General features: G+C 46.7%; 1 protein-coding gene across 1 annotated transcript in view; it reads right to left on the bottom strand.

Moving 5' to 3' along the window:
* The window catches only part of cacna1ab (calcium channel, voltage-dependent, P/Q type, alpha 1A subunit, b), a 72,750-nt gene that overhangs the window by 36,483 nt on the left and 17,392 nt on the right, over positions 1-18,875 (bottom strand). Inside the window, 14 exon segments of the mRNA XM_079279326.1 lie at positions 6,812-6,918; positions 7,560-7,619; positions 8,274-8,403; positions 8,524-8,656; positions 9,048-9,360; positions 9,984-10,565; positions 11,146-11,299; positions 12,718-12,824; positions 13,421-13,488; positions 13,681-13,801; positions 15,146-15,218; positions 15,340-15,471; positions 16,733-16,845; positions 18,315-18,427. Of these exon segments, the coding sequence (XP_079135452.1) occupies positions 6,812-6,918; positions 7,560-7,619; positions 8,274-8,403; positions 8,524-8,656; positions 9,048-9,360; positions 9,984-10,565; positions 11,146-11,299; positions 12,718-12,824; positions 13,421-13,488; positions 13,681-13,801; positions 15,146-15,218; positions 15,340-15,471; positions 16,733-16,845; positions 18,315-18,427 (2,206 nt within the window).

Genomic DNA, 18,875 nt, shown 5'->3' with positions numbered 1-18,875 from the left:
ACAGCAACCTCTAACACTCCGGAAGAAACACAACCTCTATCGTGACAATCTACAGTGAAAGCAGCAACATGATGTGACACTTGTGTCCACAGCGTGGACAATCAAAGCTCTTACAGTCTCTTCTTCTGCAGGAAAAAAAGAAACTTTTGAGTGCACGTCAAACATGAAACCCGTGGGAGGGAAAAGCAATCAGTTTCCTGACCGTTTGGTTTCATGGACATCAAGAAGCATCATCATCATCATCACTTTCTTTGTGCTATAATCTTCACAATGATACATTAGACATTCCATATCGAACAGGCATCTCCCGGCAGAGTGCCCGGCCAAACCTCTTTCTTTCTTTGTGAGTGAAACACGCTGTTCGGTTCTTCGGAGGGGGAAATGGGGGAGTTTTTTAGATGCGGAAACATGAAGCGTGGACTTGTAAAGAACTACATGGCTGGGATTATTTTGAGATAATCCTGAATTTGGAGACACTCAATGAACTGATCTTGGTCGGTTTCACATAGCTTCCTTTCAATTGAGTCCAGATTCTCAGAAGATGGTGTTCTGATTTTATTTTCTGGGTCGGGACTGCAAACTGACTGCAAGGCTCGGGGAAACGGCGGCTATGTGAGACTCTCGGGACATGTCACAACAACCAATGGTGTCAAACGAGCCACGGGAGCGACCGGGCGCGTTGGGGCTCAAGCAAAACTCCCTTTGTCGAGTGTTTTAATGCGCTGGCGAACCCCATAACTGAACTCTGCTCATGATTTGTGAGCCCATAAACCAATATCAGTTAGGGGGGAAAAATGGTGGTGTCGAGGGAGTAAATAGCCGAGTTGATCTTTACTGTAAGTGGACGGGCCATTTAAAAATATATATAAAAAAAGAAAGGCAGGAGGCGCCTGGACGCTTGCCAAGCGCGAGCAGAAGAGAGGGTCGTCCATCAAGGCTCGCTCTTTAACGATGAACTCAGTTCCCGCGGCGGAAAAAACCCCCCAAAAAACGCAAGACGATTCAATTCGAGGCCGATTGATCGAGTCAGAGACCTCGGGAAAGTTCTACGAGTCTGCAATGTGTGTGCGAGAGTGAGACTCCGATCGATTGTCAATCGGCCTTCCTCCGTCTGAAGTTGAGCAGGACGGAGGTCTCTCCATCAGAGCAGCTTGGGAGGAACTAGAGTGAAGCCCAGTAGGGCCATAGGTGCTATAGGGACTAACAACAACATCCCCTACAAGCACACATGCACGCACACATGCACGCACACGCTAGCGTAACGATATCGGCGCAACAGCTCTTTGAGTCTCACGACTAAATGTTGTTTTGTTAGTGTTGCTGACGAACAGATGTTTCAGGGTGTTCCTTCAATGGCAATCAAGAGGATACTCCACACAGAACAATACCTGTGCTTTGAGCACCTGTTGGACGATACGGTGGCTGTAAAAGGCTTCTTGGAAGCTTGGATTTGTGTCTAATGGTCATCGTCTCAGTGTTTGAACCTGGACTGACTTAAAGGGACAGTTCAGATATTTTGAATCGGGTTTTGTTCGAGCTTCTTCTCCATAGTCAGTGTTTTACTGCAGCAGATGGAGTTTGTAGAAACAGAAAGGAGAACCAGCGCGGGAGCAATGAGACTTCAGAGTTTTCATTTCTGGTTTAGTAATTTGCACCGTATGGATTCGCTCTAACTTTTGCCGACAGAGAAAACGTTTTTTACCGCCACCTTTAAAGCCTTCAGGGCTCGAACCAGAAGATAGACGATCGGTAGAGTATCACTTTGATAATGTATGAATCTTTCATCTTTTGCAAAAGTGGAATCAAGTGTCTTCTAAAGAAGCAACCTGTGGGCATCAAATCATCGACATCGACAGAAACCGTTGTGTTGTTTCGATGACTTTCAGTTTGGGATGACTTAAAGTGGTGAAGAGTGAGACAAGCTACGATACGGCGAGGATGAGTACGAACGAACAGAAGAACAAAAGAAAGAAAGAGAGAGAAGCCAATTTGATCCGGTGGTGGAGAGCTGGGGAGGAGGAGGAGGAGGAAGAACTTTACCGGGTGCTGCTCCTGTTGAGTTTCACCGAAGGTGGAGACAGCGAGAGTCAGTGACAGCGACAGAAAGGAAGACGGGGAACACAGACAGAAGAAGAAGAGAAGGAGGAGGAAGGGAGGGAGGGAAGGAAGGAACACACATAGAAAGAAAGACACACACACACACACACAGAAACACACATTGATAGAGAGAGACGGACAAAGACAGACACAGGACAAGAGAGGGGGGGGGGGGGTTGGGTAGAAACAGGGAAAAATACATCCACATGAGAGACAGACAAAGAAGGAAGGACAGCAAGATGGACAAACCTGCTTAACCCCCCCCCCCATACTAAGAGCACTTCCTGTGAATGTGTGCCCCCCCCCCCCCCCCCCCGGCTGAGACTCTGGATGTGCAAACCCTCCGTCCCTCCGTCCCTCCGTCCCTCCTGACCGTCTTCTGCTACCAGCTCTGAGAAGAATTGCCTTCACGGTCGGAGGAGGAAACTCGATTGCTGCATCCATTTACACCGATTCTTATCTTATCGCAGCATAATGATCAATTAGACCGGGCCTACAGCACAAAGTGCCCTCATTAGATCTACAACCATCTCGTGAGATTTTTATCAAAGCTCTTTTGCATGCACATCTGCACAGTGAAAAAAAGGGTGTTAAATCTTAACAAGCGGTCGGTTCCAGGTTTTCTTGACACTGAGAACACAGGCATACACTCAGGACAGCCGTCACGAGGGGGGACTCAAGAAAGCAGGATTTGTGTGCGTTTGTCCCGTACACGCACACCGTCAACAGAAAGACAAAGAGGCATTCTCACGGAGACACTGCCACCGCATGCAGCTCCCGCTCAGTGTGTGATGAAGAAGCCAGACGCGTCTTTAAAACCCATAAACAATATGAAGCCATTGCACTCCGACCATGCTACAAACGTCCTCTCTGCACAATGGTTCTGTGACGCTTTGAAACAATGGCATGCGTCAAAGGGGAATTACAAAGGTGTGTGTGTGTGTGTGTGTGTGTGAAGACTTCACCCCTTCAAGCAAACCCTACTGCTGTAGCTCAGCCCTGGAGCAGATGGGTGGGAGCGAGAAGGCAAAGGGGGAGAGATGGTGGAGAGGGAGGAAAGGAGGAGAGAGAAGGAGGGAAATGATGGGAGAGCATCCTAGAGGGGAAACGCAAGAAAGTGAGAGGAGGAGGAGAGGAGGAGACCAGTGAAGGAGAGGAGGACGCGTCCTTGTTTGTGCAGGGAGTCATGCTGTGGAGGGTGCAGCAGTGGAGTGATTTTGATTTTTTCAACTTGTTTTGTTGTTCGGCTTTCTTTGAGCCAGAAGTGACATTTAAACTTTGATGAAGCAGTTTCACTTTCTTTGCTGCGTGTTTGTGGAGTTCATGATGTGTCCTCCGTCATCGCGTGTCTTTGAGAGGAGACACGACAGAGTAAGGTTTTAAACTAATTACCATGAAACTCCACCAGTTCATTACTCACATTAAGATGACTGTTGTATGTATGACAAGGTTTCTGTAATGCTATTGTTAAATATGCAAATGAGGCATTATGTAATGGTAACTTTGGTGAATTTAGGAGAAATCGACAGACTCAAACACACAAAGCAGTAAAAGTAAACACCTAAATGTGTATTTTGTATGTTTTTTTCCCAATAGTCTGAAAGAAGGCTTGCTATGGAAGCCAAAGAGCCCAAAATATGAGAATTGATCAGCTGCATGAACAACAATATTATTTCCTGAGTTGTGTCCTCTTAATGCTCTTAATTTGTAAATTCACATTCAGATAGAAGCTCAATGAATGTGTGTGTTAGATGACGATACCATGGCTGAAGTCCTGAACTACGAACACAGCTGTGAAACAAAGTACATCACTTTGAATCCATTCTCCTGGAACGTACACACGGATTATTCAGCTCGGACATATTATATATATGGTAGCGAGGGAGAGAGACAGAGAGAGAGAGAGACAGAGAGAGAGAGAGAGACAGAGCGAGAGAGAGAGACAGAGACAGAGAGAGAGAGAGAGAGAGAGAGAGAGACAGAGAGAGAGAGAGAGAGACAGAGAGAGAGAGAGAGACAGAGAGAGAGAGAGAGAGAGAGAAAGCAGTATTTACGTGATGGAGTAAATTTGGTTGGAAACTAATTTGGACGTCTTGTTTTTAAAAACTAATTTAGTTTTTTTTTCTGAAATGAAATATTTTGGTAGAAACGAAGACGATGTCTGTTTTTACAGTAAGAAAATAAATTTGAATACATTTCTAATCATAATTTTAAAAGTTTTTCCATTGACTTTTTGGCTATTTGCATTCAATCTGAACCCACGATCACAGCAGCCGTTACCTTTGAGATACTCAGAACGTCTTGACGCACAGTCTGTGCCCGTGACCGACTCCCAACACCAGCGACAGAGTTCTGATGCCGTCTGCTGCATCGCAGGCTGTGTTCAGGTTCATGCAGACATGCACCGGACATCCAGAGCGGAGGAGGACGCACACAAGCTTCTTTCTCTCTCACTCACTCACTCTGCTGGGGTTGCATATGTCATACATATTGAATTCATATGTATTTATTTGTATACCGCCTCAGCATGATATCAAATCATTCCACCGACCGACCACCCTGCCCCAGCATGCCTCCCTCCTCCCCTCCCACGTTCAGTCTGACTTCCCCGGGCCGTGCAGAGGAAAGGGAGTTAAATACCTGAGCCTCCGGGAACGTTAACGCGGTCGGTAGGACAGATGAGTGTGTGTGTTTGTGTTTGAGTGTGTGTGGGTAAAAAAGAGAGAGAGAGAGAGAGAGAGAGAGAGAGAGAGTAGGGGGGAGGAGGGGGTTGACGAGAGGCGATGAGCCACGGCGGTGTTCTTCCCCCGTGGCGAACAGAGAGCCTGGGCACTTAAAGGGTTAAAGGTGTCTGGGGCGCCCTCACCCCCACGGACTGACCGCCAGGGAGCTCCAGCCCGGAGGGGGGGGGGGGGAAGGGAAGGGAGGGGGTCGGGTTTGGAGGCAGGATGATGGCTTTTATGGTTGTTGGGGGGAGGTGGGGTTGAAAGGTGTGTGTGAGTGGCGGAGTTTGGAAGGGCAGAAAGGGGTTATTTACGGACTGTAGGGGGGCTATCTTCAGACAGGGGTGGAGGCGGGGGTTGGGTGAGGATAACGGCAAGCTAGGGAGCAATGGCTGACACTCGTTCCCAACATACAGCTCGTGATTCAACGCAAGAGAGTGCAACAACTCGTGACATAAACTGTCGGCTGTGGCGAGATTCGTTGAATTTAACTAAATCTTCATACAAATATTTAAAGAAAGCAAACAAATAAATCTGCTTTTCTCTTCTATCATCTATTAACAAGTCATTGTGGTGCTACCAGCCGGGACCAACGGACTTTATTTTACTGACGTTATCGCCTGCTCATTAGTAAATGATCAGGCGGTCAAATCGTCAAATAAATGCCCATTTTCCGAAACACCTTTCCTCGACCGTTCCGTAGCCTTTGGAGAATTCGATCAGCTTCATAGAGCCTCGTAGTGGCGCTAGCATGGCTGCTGTTTTTATGGCGATAGTGGAAGACTTGGACTGACCCTGAGGTTCGGATTCTGCTTCACCAGCTTGGAGTTGGAGCAAGTTTACAAAAATCAAAACTCCCCATTCTGTTTGCTTAAGCAGGAGGAGGTGGTTCGGAGAGTGCTACAAGGACTACAATATTCCATTGTTCTCTCACTCTCTTCGCTGTATGTTCAGAATACGAAGGGGGAACAATGTAATGATAGATCGTAGGAGAGGCTCGCTATGGAAGGTATCTGGAAGGAGGTGACGGCACCAGCGGGAACCAAAGCTGTAAAGAGCCTGAGGCGGGAGCGTTGGTGAGCAAAGGTTTGGGGGATCAAAGTCAGGGCTTTAGATGCAAGACAAGAGGACGGGACGACTCACGGCCTGGTTAGTGGAAATATCAGAGCAGCATGGATTGGCAAATAGGCGACACAAGGGAACAGGAGCAGGGAAGATTGGGGAAAAGGAAAATGTTGAGAAGGAGCAGGTGGTGCTTTTTACTGTATTGGGTCAGACAGTGAAGGGGAATGAGGTTGGTGCGATGGGATTGTTTCAGGCACGGTTTAGGGTTTGGGGGGTGAAACGTGGGTGAAGATAGTGTAACTACAATCTAAAAACTAATTTAGGGTTCCTCACTTGGAACTACAGAAAACTATCAGGTAAATACTGTGATAGTACCTCAGGGTACAATCTGAGGTTCCCCAGACATTGCACAATCAAGACAAAGCAAAATGTTACGAGGAGCCCATTTTTTCTTATTTTTTTTTTAGAGTGTAGGTTTGGAGATTGGTGACGATCATCCAGAACTTTAGGAAATTGAAGGAGTTAAGGATTACGGGCTGTAGTCCAGATGGAGGTGGCGATGAAACGTAGAGAAAGACCTGCTGATTCGATGCCAGATGTGTTGATGACCAATGAGGAGACAGATACGGAAATGGGGAAAAGGATCGAGAGACAATGACAAGACTACAGAAAACAGTTAGAAACAGAAAGAGACAACCAATAAAGGAAGAGAAAAGGAGAGTTTAAAAGACATAAAGGAGACACAGGGACAGAGTGAGAAGACAGAAAGAGAAGACAGTAGAAAGACAAAGACAAGAGGTGATGATTTCTGAGGAAGATCAGCATTGCATGGCTGGGCGACAAGGGTCTTTCTGTGGATGTGGAATGTGTGTGTGTGTTGGAGGTGATGAGGAGGATAGGGGTGGGTGGGGGTGGGGGACACTTACGTGAAGGCGAAGGCCACCAGAGCACCACTAACCACTATAAAGTCCAGAATGTTCCACAAGTCGCGGAAGTAGGAGCCCTGGTGGAGAAACAAGCCCAGCACCACCATCTGGAAGACAAAGAGCACGCTCAGCACACCAAGCTGACCACACACACACACACACACACACACACACACACACACACACACACACACACACACACACACACACACACACACACACACACACACACACACACACACACACACACACACACACACACACACACACACACACACTAACATACAGAGCAGGGGGGTCATGTACAGTCCACTATGTTTTTTTGCCCATTGATCCATTGGTTTCCATTTTTCCACACCAAACAAAAGAGCTGACACATCCAATTCAACAATCTGTGTTTGTGACTTATTGGTATTTATCTTATGAGAGGACGCGTTACATCCGTTTGTCTCCAGGCCCAGTGCCCCGAGGGGACAGAAGGCGGATTTCTACACCAAAGTCGGCGAAATATCATGATTTATTGGGAGAAACCAATCAGTTCTTAGTAAAATCGGACAAAAAATGCAATAACAACGCACTCGCAGACAACAAGAACATCAATATGAAAATACACAGAAAAAAGGCAATCATACAATTATGCAAAAACAAAGGCGTTATGAACAAAGTCAACACACACACACACACACACACACACACACACACACACACACACACACACACACACACACACACAGTGATACTTTGTTACCTTGATCAACATTTCAAACGTGAAGACGCCTGTGAAAACGTAGTCAAAATAACGCAGCACCTGCAGAGCAACACAACAGCGTGAGATATAATTACACTGAGAGAGACGAGCAGGAAGATGAATCAGTGAGAGAGGAAACAGCAGGAGAGATTAACAGAGAGACCATCAGACAGCAAACACAGCGAATCCCAATCTCAATCCTGACTTCAAACTAACTCTTTCACAATCTACTTGCCAAATCCAGTGTCCCTTGTTCCGTGTTTCTGACTCATAAAAAATTATAATTTATTTACTTTTTACGTCTTTGAATCTTTTGTTTCCCTTTTTTTATTAGTGCTAAAACAAGAGAGTAAGTGGACTGAGAGTTAAGGTCACCTATATTCCCGTGCTGCATGCTGATGCAGAGCCTGCTTCAGTTCGACTGACTCGTATCAATAGAAAGCACACGGCGCTGTACATATGTACATATTTACATATTTACATGTTTACATATTTACATCTTGACATCTTGCTGGTGGTGCTGCAACACATAACATTTAATACGTATCCTGTGACGTTTCAGCACTTGTTTCTCTTCTCGTTTGTAACTCATTTTACTTTGACACCTTGACGTAATCCTTGACGTAATCTGTGAGGGTTTCGCTCGTCTTTGTGTCCTCGGGAGACATTTTACTTCTGAAGGTGTACAGAAGGACACGCGGCGCGATGTCTCACGTTGTTTCGCGGTGACTGCGGCGAGACGGGGTCCTCTGCGGCGAGGGCGATGCTGCTCATAGCAATGACGGACAGGATGCTGAACTCGAAATACTTCAGAGTCAGGATGTAGTGACAGCACCTCCGAAACCTGGTGCCAACGCACAGACGAGCAGAGGAAACAAGCCGTGTGAACACATGCGGTAACGATTCTATGTCCTCGATGAGGACAGTGTCTTTACAGCGCTTGACCACGCGCACAAACACTCACGGGTTGGTGGTGGACATTATGAAGCAGGAGCTGAAGGGAGGCATGGGTTTGGGGCCGTCTTTGTCTCCTCCCTCGTCCTCCTCCTCCTTCTTCTCCTCGCTCTTCTTCTGGTCCGTGTTGGCGTTCTTGTTCACTGAGCAAATAGCAACGGGAGAAAAGACAGGAAGAGGATTGGACGGACAGGGAGACAGAAAGAGGTCGGCGTCACCAGAACGCCAGCGTTGTTTTCCAGGACAGGACCGAACGAGACTGGACTTGCACCAGTGTTCGCCAAATACAGAGTCATAACATGGATTTTCTTTTACTGATATTGATAACCATTAATGACCTGCTTCTTGTCGCCGATACAGATATGATTTGAAGACATTTTGATGATTTAACATTCAACATTTTTCTTTGCCTTTCACTCGATCCAGTCTGTTTGTTATCGTGCGTTTCCCTCAAGGAGTAAAGTCAAATAATTGTATCGTCCGCATGCCAACTGTACCCTCGATTGCACACGACCGACCCCCCCAGATGCTCACCTTGCAGGATGGCGTTGGTGGAGGGGTAGGGGTAGACGGGCGGCATGTCTATCTTGGTGTACTCGGGTTTGGCCATGCTGGTCAGGATCAGGCTGTCCATGCTGTGGATCAGGGTGTGGGTGTCGGCGTCGCGGCAGTTCAGCAGGTTGTTGACGTGGTCCGGGTGGTCCGGGTGGTCGGGGTGGTGCGGCGGGAGGCCGTACGGGTGCTCCTGGGCACTGGCCAGCTTGCTGTTGTTGCGGAAGTTGTCCAGGTCCTCGTTGTGCTGCTGTATGGGTCGCGCGGTGGAGAGGCTGGGCCCGGTGCTGTGGTGCTCCCTGACGGAGGAAGGAAGCAATCAGGGGTTATGGACCAGGTGATCAAAAACAGCAGATAGAGATGCCAACACATAGAACGTGTCCATTAAAGGAGCCTGGTCAGTGTTCTTTGGGAGTGAAGTGAGTCGTTCGTCAGTCAAGTTAACGTCTCTGTTCCTAAACCTAACTAATTGGTTACGTTGCCTGAACCTAACTTCCTGTAGAGACGGATGTTTACTCTGAAGAAAAGACACGACGTAGTCAACGGTAACGACCAAGAAACGATGCTAGTGGGTTGCGTAGAGCGTCATAGTTTGACGCTTAGAGGGCCCTGAACAAGCTGTGGTATTTGACGCGTTTATTGAGTGCACACAGATGGACAGACAGGATCTTTCACTTTTAGATCACCTGCCATGAAATACACTTGCTTTTCACCGAAATATGAACAGCACGTCGGACTTCAAATGGTTTTATTGAACTGACATTGGGCACTGAGGAGGTTTGATGATCATAGGCAGCAGCTACCAGCCAATCACGCAAGAGCCAAAGGTTACTGGCCAGAGTGTCGGGTCGCTTCCTAAACTCTCAAAGACGACCTTTAAAAAGCTTGTCCGGTTGAAAGTGAACCCGTCCTTTATACTCGCCTTCTGGTGCGATACCATCTGCTCTTCTCCTGGTTCCCGTGTCGATGGCGTCTCCCCTTCCGTCCCTCCCCTTCCTCGCCTTTCTCCCCCTCCGTCCCTCTGGATCTGTGTCTCCTGCCTTCCTCCCCCTCCCTGCGGTGCTGCCGGGACCTCCGGTGCTCGTTGTTCCCCTCCACCCCGACGCTACGGTTGGGGGACACGCTGCGGGCCTCCCGGCCCTCCCTGTTCCTGTGCCGGTGGCCCCGGTGGCTCCTGTGGATGTGCCTCTCCTCCCCTTGCTGGCCCTCCACGTTGCCCAGGGACGTGCAGCTGAAGCCCCGCTCCATGCGGGTCTCCGCCGACTGGCCCGTCTCTCCGCCGTCCGGGCCGCTGGCTTTGCGATGATGGTGGCGGTAGTGGTAGTGGTGGGCGGCTCCGCGTTGGTGGTCGATGTCCTGGCGCCGGTACTCCTGGTCCAGAGGCAGCTCACCCAGTTGGGTCTTGTTGGTGTTGTTGTTGCGGTTATCCTGCGGGTTGACCACCAGCGGCCGGTCCAGGTGGGTCTTCATATCACCACGTGCTTTCCGTGGATAGGACACCTGGGTCGGGGTAACAGGGATGAGTGGATGCGGTTAAAACTTGAGATACATTTTAAAGGGCCCCACCCAAAATCCTTCCTAATTACCCCACATGTCATCGAGCCATTCACGATAGTTCTGGTTTCATTTTCAGATGTTAGCTTCTGCTCCCACTCAAATATGATCAAACCAAAAGGAAAGACAATGTGTGGTGCTTTAAGCGTTTAAAAATGACATTTGAATAACACTTCAGACCCGCTCCAGTTTTGAGTCCGCTGCCTTCTTCGGGTACCGCTCTGCATGTCTCTGCATGGCCCACTTTAATAATACATGGATCCCAAAGCACGCAGCTCCAAGCCGTCCCATATAGCAGCGGCTAGCGCAACAACAAGACTCTGTTGCAGGCTTAAAGGGACATCACAGCCTGGATTCTAAACCTCTGTGAAGTGCAGCGTGACCCATAATACACAGTGGTTATAAAGCAGGTCAGGCGCTTGTGCTGGTGTTTCTGCTGAAGATACTGCACATTACATACAGGTGTAACAAATATCCACCCTGTATATCAGGAGTAGACTGCATGTGTGTGTGTGTGTGTCCTCACCTCCTCCCCTTCGCCTCCCACCTTCCAGTCCTCTTGCTCCAGCTCGTTGTAGAGCGCCTCGCGACTCGTCATCAGGTTCTGTCGGCGGATCTCGCTGGTCCTCTGCTCCCACACCGACTTGTTGCCCTTGATGTGGTTCTTCTGCTGCTCTTTGCTGTTCGGAGATAAGCTGCTACACTCTCAGTTATTCCACCTCAGCACTCCGCCACAGACGTTTCACGCTCCAGTCGCCGAATCTTTACTCATATAAGATGCACGAGGCCAAATGTAAAAGTTAGTTCTGACGTTTGTCAGTGTGCGGTGTGCAGAGCCCGCCCCTTTTCACATCGAACTCGTGTCGTTTGAGTTGGTGTTTGTTGAAACGGTGGAAAGAACTGAACACGACAGTTTGTTGAGTTCAACATTGTTCATGTCGGGTGTTAATGAAGTGCGTTTTACAAAGGACTGAGTTACAACAATGTTTTTATCAATGGAGTCTGGTGTCTTTGAGGAGCGCGTATTCATTGTATGTTATGTACGTTCATAAATTATAATAATTGTCCAAATCAAAACGTTTTGATAGGTCTATAAGTTTTGAATCAGTTTCTATTGTTTTGAGAAATGCTAAATCAATATTCGCCACTCAGCCCTGCTAACAAATTGCCCCAGTGGCCAACAGCAGTACTGCAAAAGCATTTTCTCTATAAACCACTATTATATAAGAGAATACTTTAAATCGTTGACAGGACTCCACGGACATGTCTGTCCCCTAAAGGTGTCCAGTAAACTCAGGTGAACCCCTCGGGGTTTCTGTTCGTGTTTTGCTGCAATGGAGGACGTGAATTCAGACATAAAGTGAAACGTGTGGAAGACGTCTTTTGAATTTTTAAAACAAAGATTGGGGACGGAGTCAAGTGAGACAGGAGGAAATTCATCGTCTCCAAATGTTTCAGGAGAGTCCAAAAAAAGTATGTGAAAATGAGAAACCAACTGGTTCCAAGCTAATGAGCTAATTAGCTTTAAAAACACACTATTTAGATTCCATAACTCATAGGAATCATCCACACATAAGTTATGATTGACAAGCAAAGCTCGAGCAGCTTCTAATATCACCGTCGAAGGCTTCGCCAGCAGCGACTGAAGAGTCCGGCGGCTTCTGAAGGAGCAGCGGGCTTGTTTTTTTGCGAGCATCATTTTGATGTGTCCTATTGTCAGCGTTTTCTGCTGCCAGGAGCAGATTTCTACAGACTTGTCCGCCTCTCGCTCGTCTTCACGCCACAAAGCCTTTTGGAATCTGTTCCTTTCACTCTCGGAACAATCGCCTCATCAGATTTTAGGATGACGAGGACGCGGGGGAGAGTGCGATGGTGGGTGTTTGTGTGTGCACATGAATGCCTGCCAATCACCAATGTTAGCAAAGATACAGTGCTTTCACCAAAGGACAGAGTGAGGCAGAGAGACTTTTGTGTGTGTGTGTGTGTGTGTGTGTGTGTGTGTGTGTGTGTGTGTGTGTGTGTGTGTGCAGGTGCATGTGTACTTTTCGAGTTAACATGGTGTTGATGTACAGTGCGTACAGCGTATGTCTGCACTTACGCCGCAATGGACAGGTTTGCTGCCGACATCGGGCTGACCTCGGCCACCTCCTTGGCCTTCTGCATTGCCGTCTTCTGATTGGCTGCTGACTCCTGTTCCTCCTCGTCCTATTGGAGGAGAAGAAGGCTGGTTTGTGTATGAATTGTCTTTGGGGGGAGAGGGGAGAGCGGGGTTGGTCGGGTCCTTTTCAGCGAGTTAGACAGCAACTGTTGCTCATACTCAGCCACACCCTCTTTTCTTTCAACCTCAAAGAGGAAACTTTCTGAAACACTCACATTTTATTCATAGTTTTGAAATCTACAGCGTGCAAACCATAATCTTTTTAATTGGGACACATACCAAAAAAACCCAAACATGCTGGGAATCGTATTGTCTGGCATATCAGTTGATGAATTATTGTTTTGTTGGCTCGCACACGAGTCCAGAGTGTGTCCGCTCTCCCTGGGACGGCTAAGAAGAGTTGTTCATAGTTCACTACGTCGTTACGAATCAACAAACAACCAGACAGACGCTTTCACGAACAGAATAAGTTCATACTGTGAAGTCCACGAGTGAATATTTACTCTGGCAGCCGGAACACCTTTCTACATGAACGGAATTTATGAAAATACGACAATTAAAATGTTTCTTTTTTCTTTCTCAAATATTGCAAATAAAAGATGTCGAAACTGAGATTGCAACTGAAATGGTATTCTTTCTGTACCTTGGTGAGCTCCTGGGCGTTGGCCAGATTGTCGACGGCGATGGCCAAGAAGACGTTGAGCAGAGTGTCTGTGGCGGCAGAAGTCAAGGAGGGATGTCCACGCACGACGTTTCTCAGGGAGAGGCCGAGGCACGCAGATCAATGGACAGGATGAAAGGAGACCGTCTACTACACTTCATCATCACTGAGAACATGATCCGTCTGTGTCTTGCACATTGTGTGTGTGTGTGTGTGTGTGTGCGAGCGTTCAGGCAGGATACAGTTGCCGAAGATTGTGAGGACGATGAAGAAGATGGAGAAGATCATCCCCTTGTCGTTCACTCCTCCCTGGGACTTAATGCCATCGTACATCACCATGTTCCAGTCTTCTCCAGTCAGGACCTACACAGACAACAAGACATTCTCTTACTATTAGTGTTATTATAATCATAACACCATGATAATAATATGTATTAATAGTGCAGAGAGATGCACACAACAGCAGGAGCAGTGAAACTCTCAGGGTGTCTCTTTGAAACTCTGGCACAAGAATTGTCTGCGGGATTAATAAAGTTATTTTTTTTCTAAATAAATCTGAAATTAGAATCAGTCAAAAACTAAATGAACCATCATCACATCACCTGTTGTAAAACATTCATGGAACAAAAACAATTGAAATGAAAGTAAAAGATAAATAAAGTAAAGTGAAGTGAGTAGAATTGAACTGAATGTATCAGGCAGCATTTTTAATTATGATTTGTAAAATGCCCCGAGCACAAAGACACTTCTCACAGACCGATGCGTGCTCATCAACACACACACACACACACACACACACACACACACACACACACACACACACACACACACACACACACACACACACTATAAAGCGACACAAAAGCCGTCTCAGTCAGGACCGAACAAGTCATCTGACAAACTGATGACATGACAACAATGGGCATCGTTAAACTTCACTCTAGAAAAGAGCTTCGGCTCTCTCCCCAAAATCTACCCGAGTGTGTATGAGTGTGTGTATAAGTGTGTGTGAGTGTGTATGAGTGTGTGTATGAGTGTGTATGAGTGTGTATGAGTGTGTATAAGTGTGTGTATGAGTGTGTATGAGTGTGTGTATGAGTGTGTGTATGAGTGTGTATGTGTGTGTATGTGTGTGTGTGAGTGTGAATGAGTGTGTATGAGTGTGTATGTGTGTGTGTGAGTGTGTGTATGAGTGTGTGTGTGTGAGTGTGTGTATGTGTGTGTATGTGTGTGTATGAGTGTGTATGTGTGTGTGTGAGTGTGTGTATGAGTGTGTGTGTGTGAGTGTGTGTATGTGTGTGTATGTGTGTGTGTGAGTGTGTGTATGAGTGTGTGTGTGTGAGTGTGTGTATGTGTGTGTATGTGTGTGTATGAGTGTGTATGTGTGTGTGAGTGTGTGTATGAGTGTGTGTGAGTGTGTGTGAGTGTGTGTATGAGTGTCGCTTACAGTCATTTTTTGTTAAACACAGCAACTGACTGGAACCTAACTTTTAACCACATTGTAGAATTGAATCCGCTAAATAAGTTAAACTTTTATACACGTAACATGGTATGAGTAGGAGGTTATTAAATGGAACGATTTATTCTGGCATTGAATGAACCTATATATGAAAGAATAATGTCGGAACACGTTTTGTTTATCAAAAGGGATCATTTGAGCAGAATCAAACCAATAAGTCATTTATTTTTTTTAAGTCTCTTCCGTACCTGAAACACCGTCATGATCGCTGCTGCAAACGTGTCAAAGTTCGTCGAAGGAGTTCCTTTGTCGAAGTTGAATCTGAGAAGAAGAAAAAAGGAAAAAAAGTAGAACGCCGTCACAATCACATGAACAATAAACGACAGAAACAAAGTTCATTCAGAGAAAAGAGGGTTTCTTTTCTTTTGGTGTTGATACTGACTGTCCTCCAAACAGCTGCATCCCCAACAGGGCAAAGACCACGATGAAGAGGAAGAGGAGGAACAGCAAGCTGACGATGGACTTCATGGAGTTCAGCAGAGAAACCACCAGGTTTCGAAGAGGAGCCCAGTACCTGAGGAGGAAGAGGAGGAGGAGGAGGAGGGTTAATGAAGGGAGGGCAAAAGGTAAGAAGGGAGAAAGAGATGAAGGAAGAGGACGGGAAAGAAGGCAGGAATAGAGGAGAAGAACGTGAAAGGAAGAACATTTAAAGTGATGAAGAAGAAGAGGTTGTAAATTGAAACCTAGAACTTTATTACTGCATTTATTGAGCACAGGGATTAAACATGTTAGATTTAATCTCAAAATAATCATTAAGACACTTTTTAGCTTCTTTACACATATATAAAAAATACTTAGATCCTCAAATTGTAGAACATAGTTCATGAGGGATTCCAGTTTGCATTGAATTCTTCTATGATAGTATTGATCCAAGATGAAACTGACAGAAGCGCAGGACTCTACGAATCCGTCTGCTACTTCAGCACCACGGACAGCTCCACGGATTCACGCGTCCACGGTCGGACTGATTCCAACCTGCTCAAACCTCCGTCTGATGAACAACTGACCCAACAATACGTTTGAATAATGCTCGTGCATTTGGAAAATGCAGAAGCTTAAATTGTGGGAAATATAATGCGCTCAACATGACAACCCACCCGACGTAACGGACAACGTGCTGTCTGACACTCCACCACGTGACAGACATCTCTATGTATATATACATAGAGAGAGAGAGAGAGAGAGAGAGAGAGAGAGAGAGAGAGAGAGAGAGAGAGAGCGAGAGAGAGAGAGAGAGAGCGAGAGAGAGAGAGAGAGAGAGAGAGAGAGAGAACGAGAACGAGAGCGAGAGAGAGAGAGAGAGAGAGAGAGAACGAGAACGAGAACGAGAACGAGAACGAGAGAGAGAGAGAGAGAGAACGAGAGAGAGAACGAGAGCGAGAGCGAGAGAGAGAACGAGAGAGAGACCGAGAGCGAGAGAGAGAACGAGAGAGAGACCGAGAGCGAGAGCGAGAGCGAGAGCGAGAGAGAGAGAGAACGAGAGAGAGAGAGAACGAGAGAGAGAGAGAGAGAGAGAGAGAACGAGAGAGAGAGAGAGAGAATGAGCGAGAGCGAGAGAATGAGAGAGAGAACGAGAGAGAGAGAGAACGAGAGAGAGAGCGAGAGAGAGAACGAGAGAGAGAGAGAGAACGAGAGAGAGAGAGAGAGAGAGAGAGAGAGAGAACGAGAGAGAGAGAGAGAGAGAACGAGAGAGAGAGAGAGAGAGAGAGAATGAGAGAGAGAGAGAGAACGAGAGAGAGAATGAGAGAGAGAGAGAGAGAGAACGAGGAGCTTACTTGGTGACTTTGAAGATGCGGAGCAGTCGCAGAGCTCGTAACACACTGATCCCAAAGGAGGTTCCTGGTTTGATGGTGGACCACACCACCTCGAAGATGCTGCCCACGATGACCTGCACACGCACACGCACACGCACACACACACGCACACGGACACATGTCAGACCGTCATATCCTGTTGGGTTCATTCAGGGTGTTTGTCGCCAGCAGACTCTGACTTTATATCAATAATGAACACTGATCAATGCAGTTATTTACTTATTTATTATTTAAAAAAATGATCCCCATCAAAAGGCAGATGAGTTTCTACTGTGCATGTGAAACCATGTGTCTGCAATTCATGGATTTATTGATACTGCAAGAATATTTTTGGGGTATTTTAGATCTTACAACTTTTAACAAATTTCAAGAACATTAAATGGAAAATGCGAATGAACGCTTGTGTCCATCCGTTAGGAGTTGGTTCATGGAGATAAAACAGTGGGTGGCTCCAGATCTCCGGGCGGGAAAATCATCTCCCCTCTTCCTTACAGAGGAAGAGGGGAGAATAAAATCAGATTATTCAATCGTTGAAGTCACATGCTTCACGTACACCTTCGTGTGTTCGCTGAATCGGTTTCCGCTGCACTTTGTCAGATTTCAATTCATCACATTTTCCCCCTCAATGAAGAAGTAAAAACTCTTTTGTGATATTACTAGATTTATTTTGACTTTCAGGTGTTTTTATGCAAAAATGCAACCTGTAAACACACCCAACTGAACATTTACTTCCAGTGAGATTTCGGTGTTTGCTTGTTTCCCTGCAGATGTTTTCTAAAGTTGTTTCTGGGAGTTTGTGGACTGATAGGATTTCATGAAATCTGAACAGCATTAAGTCATTAAATCGTAGTCCTTCTGAATCCTTTAACTGATCCTAAGTTAAGCAACAAACACGATAAATAACTGTAGCGCTGAGACGGTCAAGAAATAAAACTAAACTGAAAATATTTCGTACCCCGGCCCTCTGAAATTAAAAAAGAGGGAATTTATTTGACAAATGGTTAATTGGACTACAAGCTAGCACACTCTATATTTTACCAACTCGTAACCAGACACAGCTTTCTGAATACAACTCTTTTTACAGCCAGTTCAATCGTCCAGGTATCGAGTGAACCGAAGGTCCTTCAGCCGTCTCTGAGTTCATACACTTTGAAATCCTCCTGGATCTGTTGTTTGTGATGAATGACCACAGAAAGGAACAAACACCTTGTAGCTGAGTCTAACTCCACTCGCTGCCTGCTGACCTGGATGCAGTTTCACGTGGCGTCACTTTACCGCGTGTTGTGTGTCAGCATGTAAGAAGCAGTAAAACCGGCCAACGAGCCTCCGCAGCGACGCCAGCGGGACAAACCAATGTTCCGTTATCGCACAAATTACTGGTGACAAACGCGGCGCTGAATCTGCTCATTGTTCATTTGAATCTGTTGATTAAATGGAGTGTTGGATTTGTTTTTTCACCCACTTACAGTGTGTGTGTGTGCGTGCGTGTGTGTGTGTGTGTGTGCGTGTGTGTGTGCGTGCGTGTGTGTGTGTGTGCACTCACCACACAGTCGAAGCAGTTGAATGAGGAGTGGAGGTAGGGCTGGATGCCCAGACCATACATCTTGATACACATCTCAGACATGAACAAACCGAGGAAGATAAACTCTGCATAGACTGGAGGGGGGGAGGAGAAAGAGAGGAGGAAAGGGGGAGGAAGGAGAGAGAGAGAGAGAGAGAGAGAGAGAGAGAGAAATGAGGGGCAGGAAAAGTGAGAAGGAAAGGGGGGAGGGAGGATATAGAGAGAGGGAAGGAGGGAGGGAAGAGAAAAAGATAGGAAAGGAGGGAGGAAGGAAAAAGAGAGATTGAAGGATGGTGGGAGGAGAATGAAAGAGGGAAGGAGGGAGGGAGGAGAATGAAAGAGGGAAGGGGGAGGGAGGATATAGAGAGAGGGAAGGAGGGTGGGAGGAGAATAAAAGAGGGAAGGAGGGAGGGAGGATATAGAGAGAGGGAAGGAGCGAGGGTGGGAGGAGAATAAAAGAGGGAAGGAGGGAGGGAGGATGGAGAAAGAGACAGGGAAGGAGCGAGGGTGGGAGGAGAAAAAGAGAGGGAAGGGGGGAGGAAG

The sequence above is a fragment of the Melanostigma gelatinosum genome, assembly GCF_949748355.1.
Source record: "Melanostigma gelatinosum genome assembly, chromosome: 11".
Lineage (NCBI taxonomy): Eukaryota > Metazoa > Chordata > Actinopteri > Perciformes > Zoarcidae > Melanostigma > Melanostigma gelatinosum.
The sequence above is the reverse complement of the archived record's forward strand: the minus strand, read 5'-3'. Positions and strand labels throughout refer to the sequence as shown.